The 10564-nt window shown below is 34.1% G+C and overlaps 2 protein-coding genes across 2 annotated transcripts; one reads left to right on the top strand and one right to left on the bottom strand.

Annotated features, from left to right (window-relative positions):
- Positions 1-6269: 6269 nt before the first annotated feature.
- On the bottom strand, positions 6270-6852 carry LOC132701026 (uncharacterized). Its single transcript, XM_060668656.1, has 3 exons — positions 6672-6852; positions 6531-6613; positions 6270-6477 (listed from the first exon to the last, which is right to left on the bottom strand). Exons 1-3 carry the CDS (start codon positions 6791-6793, stop codon positions 6281-6283), a joined length of 402 nt encoding a protein of 133 aa, XP_060524639.1. The 5' UTR covers positions 6794-6852; the 3' UTR covers positions 6270-6280.
- Positions 6853-9038: 2186 nt separating this feature from the next.
- Positions 9039-9656, top strand: LOC132701072 (uncharacterized). The gene is made up of 2 exons (XM_060668732.1): positions 9039-9223; positions 9287-9656. Exons 1-2 carry the CDS (start codon positions 9102-9104, stop codon positions 9579-9581), a joined length of 417 nt encoding a protein of 138 aa, XP_060524715.1. The 5' UTR covers positions 9039-9101; the 3' UTR covers positions 9582-9656.
- Positions 9657-10564: the final 908 nt, after the last annotated feature.

Here is a 10564-nt window from a genome sequence, read left to right as displayed (position 1 = left end):
TCTTATTATGCAATAAAAACTCACTTAGCCACTTAGTTAGAAATTATAACCTCAACTATCTAAGAAAAAAATGACCTTAATCATGCTGAAAAGTTTGGTAGTTTGCATTGGTCAAGAAAACGTTTTCTGTAAGGTTGATTTTCATTTGAATAGTTTGTATTGAAATGTACACATATTCGTTTCTTTGGAAGTTGAGGTTTCCGTGGCAACTTTAAATAAGTGAAATAAGTTGAAAATTCTAACTTCACAGAGGAAGTGTTTTTAAACTCATTTGCTGCATGCTGAATTCGGTGCAGGTGTCTTTCGTTAGGAATAAAATGTAACCTTGAAAGGTATTCCTTATTCTATAAAGACACAACAACAATAATTGTTAAATATATGATGCAAAATTTGTTTGTTTGAGAAAGTACTGCATGTATTAAAATTTGGATATTTTTTATATGATCGTTTTCAGCTCAGAAGCTTCAAATACTTTATCTTAAAATTTCTAACCTGCTTGCTATTATTTTTATATTGTGATATCATCATTATCATAATCAATAAACCAAAATCAAATTTTTCCACTATTCTACATATGTGCCGCTTGTATCTTGTTCATCTTGACTGTCTTTATGTTATCCATCCAATATGTCTTAGGGATTCTATCTTTTAAGTGTAATTCCCAGCATTGCTGCAGGTGTTGTTGTTATTTTACTAAAAGAATATTTGGTTAGTGTACAAATTGCGAAATTGGGTAAAATTTTGCAATCATTTTGTGGACTCCGAAACTCCTCAGCTACTTCGATGTGAAACATGCGCAATCGTTCTAAATAGGTTACGAAAAGTAGCAACCATAAACATGTTTTTTTTTATATTGTCAAGGGCAAGCTCAAATTAGGGCAAAGTTACCGATGAACCCGATAATATTCCATTAAAAAATTGAGTTTTATTTAATGCTTGCGGAAACATGGCGGAAAAACGTAAATATCCAGTTTATTTTCGATCAATATTTCTTTTTTTTGTCAGTCATTTTTATTACTTAAAATAGGACCATGGCTCCCAGACGCTACCCGAGCGGGCGGGGATGCGCCTTCCTTATTTAATTTACGCCCCGACTTGTTCAAAAGATTAAGACCATTACCGCCGAACTTAAAATAAAGTTTGCAAAAGTTTGAAAAGTTTTCAGTCACACTCAACTAATAATGAGGTCCCGCGGTCGTCGTGAAAATGAACACCGTTACGCCCGCAACCAACCCGTCGAAAATTCGCGAAAGTTTGTTGCGGGAATTAATGCAATTTTCAGATGGTCCCGCGCGGCTCATGTCCCGCCCCCTGTTTGAATTTATCCTTGCGCGGATATAAATTAGGTGACGGAGCAATATGGACAAGCCTAAATTTAAATTAAAATTGCCAATGTAGGTAGAGTTCACCTAACGATATACCGTTTTTGTAACCTTTGTGTGTTGAATTAGTTTAAGACTTGCCTGTTGTAAAGCGGAAAGGACCATTCTTTTCGACACTTGTATCACAAGCTAGGGCCGTATTTAAGATGTTAGTCAACAAGAACTGTGTAATGCGGACTCTTGTATTTTAAGAGTAGGGAAATTTTCTTTGATTAAACCGTTATTTTAATTCATATTAGTGTGCTTTTTATAAATCTTCCTTAAGGAGTCCCTACTTGAGGTACCTCAATTTCAAGTTGAATTTGTCCATTAGATTTCCAATTTAAAGGTTTAACATAAATTCATTCTGGAATTGCGAATGTATTTATTCAGGGTTACAAAGAGAAACTCAAATGAGGTAGCCCTTCATAAAAATTTAAGAAAGTTAAATACGGTATACCGTTTGGGGAACTTTACTTGCCTATCAGGACTATGTCAAACTAACCAAAAAGCAGTTTTTGAACAAGTCGGAAATGCTGTTGTCTAATAATATAATTTTTATATGACTGCGTATACTGTGTGCAGTGTATGGTCAAAGACGTTACAAAGACGGCCATTTGCCAGTCCTATCAGATCACAAAATGTTATGTACAGTTACAAGCCTAATAGGTTAAAGTAAATCAATAAAATGTACAGTATGTCCAATTTTGGTTGCAACCTCTATTATTAGCGAGGATAGAGCTTCATTTTTAAGATACAGGGCGAAACTGAAAATGATACATTTTGAGACGCCATGCATAATTCAACTGACAAAACTTGATTTGACTCAATAACATTTTCTTGTGAATTTTACTCGAGGTAACAGAAAAGCTCCTTGTCTATAAACGTCATGTTTTGTTTTTTTAGTCAAAGTTACTACAAATCAACGGCTACAAAATTTCCAGAACCCAACAGTATAAAAGAATTCCAATACTTAGTTTCCTTTAACACCTTTAACACCCTGACGAGTTTGTGGACTCTAGTTTATCTCTCTAGTTTAGAGAGGAGAATATTGGCGTATAATTTCGGAATATCCTAAATGAGGTATGTTTAAAAAGTTGTCAGTTTTCAGCGATTTTCTGCTGTCAAAAAAATGGATCAAAATTTTTGCATAAAATTTTGTGTAAAAAATGGAATACAGTGCTGCAAAACCCTTGAAATGTTGACAACGGCATATGGTGAATCTGAATTTGAGCAAAAAAAAATTTGTAAGTGGTACAAGCTGTTCGAAGATGACCGAGAAGACGCCGAAGCACGTCAATAATTGATGAAAGCGTCGAAGAAGTGAAACAAATGGTGTTGAAAAATCGTTCAATTAATATTAGAGTGATGGCTGGAGACGTCGGCATCTCTATTGGCTCGTGCCATGTAATTTTTTCCGAAGTTTTGGGCATGAAACGTGTAGCAGCAAAATTTGTCCCGAAACTGCTTATTTTTGAAGAATAAAACCGACGAAGGAGCATCGCTCAAGAGAGCCCATGCGTCCCAATGGAATGACCCATAGTCGCCAAGACCGAAAAAAGCACGTCAAGTTCTATCAAGTGTCAAGGTTTTGCTTACTGTTTTCTTTGATGATAGTGGCGTAGTACATCAAGAGTGCTTACCACAAGGTCGTACGGTCAATAAACAGTATTTCCTTGAAGTTATGCTCCATGTGCGAGAAGCAATACGAAGAAAATGTCCGAAATTCTGTCAAAACAATTCATGGATTTTGCATCACCATAATGCACCCGTTCGCTTGTCGTTGATTGTGTCTAACTTTAGGCCCCAAAAAAAAACGACATTCGTAACTCATCCACCATATTCACCGACCCCTGCCATTTTTTTTGTTCCGAAAACTCACGAAACCCATGAAAGGGGGGAGATTTGGTATGATGGAGGAGATCGCTGGAAGAACTCAATGTTACACCAGAAAGTGCTTATCAGAAGTGCTTCGAGGACTGGAAAAAACGCTGGCGCAATTCTATTATACCTTGGGTGGATTACTTTGAAGGTGACAACATTAATTATGATGAATAAATAAATACTTTTTGATAAAACTCAAAAGTCACCTTATTTTTTTAACACACCTCGTATTTCACCTCGTTCTGCAGTTCAATTAGTAATATGTCAACTACGACTTAATTTATTTGGACCTTCTACATGGATGATCTTGTTTCCAAATTACTTTATTTTAAATTTTAATTACTTAAAAAAAAAACAAAATTCTACTGGTATTTAGGCACATCTCCTCTTGTTACACAAAATTTTCCTGTATGGATGCGACACGTCGCTCGAAATCTTCTTCCGCTTTTTCTTTCAATTTGCGAGTCAATTTTCCTAAAAGACGATTCTCGCAGGCACTCGTCGAAAATAAGTTTCCCAGACGATTTTTCCTCCTTACATCAGCATCTGTTTCGCTTTATTTACTTCGCGGGCGTTCTTTCAGAGAAAAATCATTTCCTAAACTAATAATAACGTCACATGTGCCCCTAATAAAAATGATTTTATTTCCCGGTGCCTTATCCGAAACAAAATTGCCTATTCAGTGTCATTTTTCCTCCTCGTTCGTTTCGTTTTAGCCGTTCGAGATTCGACCGAATGCCGAATTGAAATTCCCGCGTTCATAAATGCATCGAGTCAAAGGCTAATATCACTTTCGTCGATGAATAGAATGTATTGCGTGAATTACAAACTGTTTCAGTCTGCGACTGACTACTATTACCTCGTAAAATACGAAGTGGAAGTTGGGGAAACCTGCAGGGATACGTCGTCAGCAAAATGGTGTGGTAATTTGGTAGCAAACTCGCGGAATGGGTTGGCACACTCCCAATTCGTCTGGGGTGAATGAGAAAAGTTTCCACTGTACTTCCGACCAACATAATTTTTCCCTGAATAAAGATTTTACTTTAAATAAATGATGAAAGATTATTATTAAACTCCAAATTTGGGACAAACATTTTCCAATTAACCTGAATTCAAGAGTCTGTGCTGCATTGATTATCAACGGCCATAATTGTTCCCAAATTTACTTATTGAAAAATAAAGGAATGCTTGAACACTAAATAGCATTGCTATTGCAACAATATTAGTTAACATCTCCGAAAAATGGTAAAAGATTATTCATGCAAATAATAAAATGCAAATTTGCGACAAAAGGTTTTTGATTAAACCTGTATTTAGGATAAATGACAATTTTTCGCCAAACAAAGCTTTAAATAAATGTCGATTTATGTGTTTCAATTTCAGGACCGAAGGTTTTTGATCTAATCTGGATTAAACAGGGTGTACTGTATTGACGATCAACTACAATTTGTCATAAATGTTTTGCTTAATGCTTAATTTTTATATTGATTTATTAGAAAAAACTAATGTTTCAACAGTAAATAGCTGACCTACTATTGCAACAATTATTTATGTTTTAATTAAATGAAAATTCAGGACAAATGGTTTTAAATTGACCTTGATTATAGAGCCTGTACTGTATCGACGATTTACGAACATTTTTCGTGAACGAAGCCTGTGTATAAAATAAAAGTTAATTTGTATTTTTGCATGTTATAAGGACTGAACGGTGAAAGATTATGCATTTTATTAATACCATGAATGCTATTAATAAAATGCAAATTAAGGACAAAAAGTTCTTGAATGAACTTGGATTATAGAGTCTATACTGTATTCACGATAATACCTTTACTTCAAATAAATTTTGATAAGTTCTTTTGCATATTATTGTTTTTATAACATTCTTGATTGTGGCCAGATTTACTTATTAAAAAAAAAGAATATTTAAACATGAAATAGCATAACCACTTATTATTGCAACAGTATTAGTTCACATCTCGGAGGAACGGTGAAAAGTTAGTAATGGTTTTTGAATCGACCTGGATTAAAGACACTGTACAGTATTCAGGACGAATGACAGTTTTTCGTTAACCAAGACTTTAAATAAATTTTCACTATAAATATAACTTCATACTATTCTAAATTGTGGTCAGATTTATTTATTAAAAGAACGAATGTTTTAATGCTAAATGCTGACTTACTATTGCAACAATAGTTATTGATAAAAGGCAATTTCAGGGCGGAAGTTTTTTGAATTAACCTGGATTAAAGAGACTCTACTGAATTGGCGATCAACGGCAATTTTTCATGAATAAAGACTACTTGAAATAAACTTAGATTTATTTTTTTAACATGTTTTTATTTTTATATTATGGTTAATTCTCAGATTTGTTTATTTAAAAAAAGTGAATGTTTAAGCAGTTAACGACTTACTACTGCGACAATAGTTGTTGTTAGTACCTCGGAGAAAAGTTCATTGATTATTTAGGTTATTCAAATTCTGTACAAAAGTACAAAAGATTTTTGAATTACCCTAGATAAAAGAGCCTGTAGTGTAGTGACTATCAATGACAATTAAATGTTATATATTTTTCTTAATTATTGTTGGAGTTATGTATTAAAACAAAAACGAATGTTTAAAAACTAAATAGCTAACTTGCGTAGCAACAATGGTTGTTGTTGTAGCCTGTAAGAAACGATGAAAGATTTATTACGTTATCAATTAAATCCAAATTCAAGACAAAAGGTAAATAGTATACTAGTAAATAGAATTATCCTCCATTCAGGATTAATGTTTGTTTGATTTAAATAACTTATGATATGTTTTTTCGTCATGTTGTTGGGTTTGTAGTATCCTTAATTTTTACGAGATTTATTAATTAAAAATAATCGAATGTTTATAATAATTATTATTAGAATGTCGTCTGTATTTTTAAAAAAATCAAATTTTGGAAAAAAATAGGGAAAAGAACTTGCGCATTTAATAAAATCACCCAATTTTTTTGAAAAATTTTTATTTTAAAAAAATATTTATTAAAACAGTCACGTAAAGGCTATCAAAATCGATGATTGAAATTAATTCCGACTCGGCGGTCCAACGTCCTGTCGCCGCCATAACCTCCGAAATGGTGGGTTACGCCTCCCCCCACGTTTACCGTCGACTGCCCCCTTTGCCATACGGGAACCATAGCGTCTAGGCTGACGTCATGGCCGTACCCTTTGGCGTGGCCGTATCCGATGCTTCCACCAGACCCTAAGAAACAATATAATTACGAAAATTAAATATCGGATAATAATTTCACTTACCGTTAGGATTCCTAATGCCGATCACGCCCCCCTGTTGTTGGCCGTTAGCTCCGCCACCTCCAAAGAGTTGAGGTTTGTCTTGCCTGCAAATCAAGACTTGCGTCAATAAAAAGCAGGAAGAATACGAAAGAAATAACGTACCTTCTATGTCGGCTTAGAATAGGCTGTAGATAAAACTGACGACCTTCTTCGTCTTCTAGTAACATAGATTCCGCGCCCACCACGGCCAGGGTAGCAACGACAAATAGAATTGCTTTCTGCATAGCTGGATTTAAATGTTACTGCTAGTGTAAACCGTGTTCTGAATTTCTTGACCACAACTTGCCTCGTTTTATACCCGCAACCCGACGAAAAGGAATCCCAGTGCCCCCGATTGAGTATTTCCCATCCTGATGGCGGCCGAGCTCGAGGTAGGGCGCGGACAAAACGCACTGGGTGTGCTTTTAGCTTAGGTTTCGTGGATTGGTAAACGTTGGTTAAATAAATGACTGTGGTCAGTAAAGCAAATTCTTAAATATTCAATTTACGCATCTAAAAACATCGTTCACAAAAACAAAACAATATAAAACTTTAATAATATGGACACGAAATAAACAAAAATATTATTTATTTTTACATAAGTAACAAAAAAGGTAATAAATATTCTGATTTTGCTCCATCTCATGATTGGGTATTCGTTTAAAAACTGTCAGATATGTTGTAATGAATAAATAAATATAAAAATAAACACGTTAGTTTTTAGAATGCGAAACGAAGATTTATCGATTTTTGCTCTAATTTAACTCAAGTTTATAGTTTACTGTTATTATAATTATTATGAGGACCTGATAAATAAAATGGCAAATAATTATATTGGAAGTCGTTACGATGCGTGCAGTTTATGTCCGACCGGTTGTTTTCTTTTTTTGTCGTCTATCACAAACTGTGACCCTTTCTGCATTTATGCTCTCGTGAATGCTATAGGCGGCGTCAATGAGGAAAAAATCAAACGAATAAAGTCTAAAATAACACAAACGGATGCCTATCAGCGCATTTTTGCAATTCTAATCTCCTTTAACGACACAATACTGTACTTTAACCTGCCCCACGCTCTGAAGGGGTGAACTCGGCAGTCTTTAAAAATTTGAATTTTTCATACCAAAATCCATACGCGCCCATTAGCATTTTTAACTAAAGCTCAAACACTTCCGATACAATGAAATATTTATGAAGGATTTCGCAGGCTGCTTCACTTCACACACACTCTGCCGACTGCGTAAATGCGATTTTTTATTCCCGTGGAGATTGTTGGATTTAATCCCGATGACGTTACCTTCGTTTGATATGCTAAAACGGGACCTATTGTATGGAGAGAGAAAGGAAGATATTAAGTCTGTTTTGCATTAAAAATTGGAACCTTTCTGCTTAAAAAATGAAACCAAGGATAGGCTTGACTGATCTGAATATTTATATTAATTTAATTATTATGATTAATATTTTCTGAAGATTTCAGAGACATATTTTTCATGTTTAAATAACACTGTTTCTCTATAAACTATGTTTAGTATTTTCTTCATAACAGTTTTTGAAGTATTTAGATCAAAATTAAAGCATAGGTTACGTTTTAGATCTTCTACCACCCGGCACTCCGTTGGTAGGTGATAAAATATAAAATGAATTTTCCCTGAATTTAGTATTTAAATTTAGTATCACTTTGTGGTGTTCAATTTTTTTATTAAAATTTCTAACCGAATAATGGGAAAACAAATTCCTGCTTTTTACTCCTATTTTATCTTGTTTTACATTAAAATTTTAACGATTTGTAGGTTCGTCACGCAGCTTTTGGCGCTCCTATAGGACAAAAAAGTGTTATTTTAACTTGAAATGGAATGGAAAAGAATAAAAATAATAGGTTTACGCAAGTTTTTATCACATTTTCTTATTTGTCTCCCTTTGTGCTTATTTTATGTCAATGTATTGAAAAATTCTTGTATATAAATAAAACAATTTTTCTTCGGAATTTGCGATAATTTTGCGTCTTAGCAAATCCTCGAAAGATTAAAAAAAATATGTTTGAATCTTTATGTTGCGTGTGCGTGCGCAGAAATTCCCGGGATTTCACATTAAGAAATCTGCGCTACCATTCTAATAAATAAGGATAATCTGCACGAGTTGGTAAAATCGTCATAATATTAAATACCATGCATACATATATTAGCATTGAACAATAGCATTATATTGTTAAATACTTGGTTCCCTGACGATTTTATTTGTTGAAAAATTTCCTAGCGATATTGCTTCCGAATTGCACACAATATAAGTTTTCTTTCTATAAAATTACTACTCCGTGCAGGTTGGCCCGCCGTAATGTTTAGTATGTTGACCTTTCTCCATAAATTAAGAAAACAAATCGTTATCCGAGTTTGTTCTCGCTTTCGCATTACGACCTACGGTAATTTATTCTTCCCGTAAACATTCTGAGCTCAAGGGGATTCCTCATATCCCAAATTGTTGATATAAAATACTGTTCTCAACACAGTTCGTCAGACAATTTTGAAAGGTTTCGAAGAATACTTCAGATCATCATACAAAATGCAGAAATATTTGGTAGTATTTGCGGCTGCTCTGGCGCTTGTTGCCGCTGAATCTGTATTAGTAGAAGATGAAGAGGGAAGACAGTTTTACCTCACTCCCGTGTCAAGCCGCCAGAGAAGGTATAATTTAAATCATATATTTCCGAGAAAAATATTTTTTTAATCATTATATATTTTATATAGGCAAGCTGATGGCCCTAAACTTTTCGGTGAGGGCGGTGGAAACGGAAAATCCCAAGGTGGGTTCCTCAAATTGGAGAATCCTAACGGTTCCGGAGGTAGTCTTGGTTACGGACATACCAACGGCTTCGGGCACGTAGTCAGCGCTGATGCCATGGTGCCAGTTTGGTCCAACAAGAACAGGTATGGGGAGTCTACCTTCAACGTCGGAGGAGGTGCCACTCGTAAATTCGGCGGCTATGGAGGAAATATGAATTTGGACAAGAGAGTTGGAATCAGTTTTAACCACAGATGGTAGACGGCTATTAGATTCGTTGTTAATTATTTATGTAAATTATTTATTGTTAATACATTATAGTAGTAAAACGAAAGTGTTTTTCTTACATTAAAGTCTTTCTTAAATATAATTCAATTGAGTTTTTGAAGAAACTGCAAAATATTGCGGTACACTTAAGAAATGGCAATGGAGCGAACTGCATTTCCGTCTGCAGCTCACCCTTGAGTTGATAGTGTAAATTTGTATTGTAAATATTCTTCTCCCTAAAAACACATTTTATTCCAGGGTATTCCGAATCGGTATAATATGCTGTCTATGTTCACATTTTATAAAGAACTAAATATTGACTTTTTTGAAAATTTACATACTAATAGAAAATTTACAAATCACGGCCACACATCCTATCTCAATACACATACAAATGCATATACAGGATTTTCAAAATTCGGGCAACGGCCATGAATCTCAGGAATTATTAGACTTAAATTTATGAAATTTAGTATTTCTAAATTGTTCTTAAAATTCTTAGTATTTTTCATGGAACATTCTGTACCAAAATATAACCGTTTTTGTGTATAAAATAAATTAGAATTTTATTTATGAACCACATAATTAATGATTTTAACGAATTGTTAAACTGAAACAGCAATAAAAAATAATTGAAAACAAACGAATCACTTATTTTATTAAATGCTCAAACTGACGTCCTTTTGCTATTTGACACTATCCTAAGCGGTTTGAAATTTCTCACACCAATTGAAATGTTGGTCGGTTATGATGATAGGAAACGCTTCTATCGTGGAGTATGTGAATCGTTTCATACGGTACATCCAAATTGATCTCAACTTATGACCTCAATTCTTTACAAATTAGTTTCAAAACTAAAATTATCACTGAAGAGGTTCTAACTGTAGTCAGTCATGGGTAAACAAAAAATCAGTAGTGATAAAATTTTTTTGAAGTTGATCCAGATCGAAGGATAGAACTTTGTAGTCGTGTTATGA

The sequence above is a fragment of the Cylas formicarius genome, unplaced genomic scaffold (assembly GCF_029955315.1).
Source record: "Cylas formicarius isolate icCylForm1 unplaced genomic scaffold, icCylForm1.1 PGA_scaffold_4__25_contigs__length_36172078, whole genome shotgun sequence".
Taxonomy (NCBI): domain Eukaryota; kingdom Metazoa; phylum Arthropoda; class Insecta; order Coleoptera; family Brentidae; genus Cylas; species Cylas formicarius.
Note: the sequence above shows the minus strand (reverse complement) of the source record. Positions and strands in the feature narration are given on the sequence as shown.

What these genes read in the sequence shown, in the direction of transcription:
- LOC132701026 (XM_060668656.1), bottom strand. Translation starts at nt 6,793, where the DNA reads ATGCAGAAAGCAATTCTATTTGTCGTTGCTACCCTGGCCGTGGTGGGC. An exon ending in ATTCTAAGCCGACATAGAAG is followed by an intron (nt 6,614 to 6,671) that starts GTACGTTATTTC and finishes CTTGATTTGCAG; the next exon opens with GCAAGACAAACCTCAACTCT. An exon ending in CGGCATTAGGAATCCTAACG is followed by an intron (nt 6,478 to 6,530) that starts GTAAGTGAAATT and finishes ATTGTTTCTTAG; the next exon opens with GGTCTGGTGGAAGCATCGGA.
- LOC132701072 (XM_060668732.1), top strand. Translation starts at nt 9,102, where the DNA reads ATGCAGAAATATTTGGTAGTATTTGCGGCTGCTCTGGCGCTTGTTGCC. An exon ending in GTGTCAAGCCGCCAGAGAAG is followed by an intron (nt 9,224 to 9,286) that starts GTATAATTTAAA and finishes TATTTTATATAG; the next exon opens with GCAAGCTGATGGCCCTAAAC.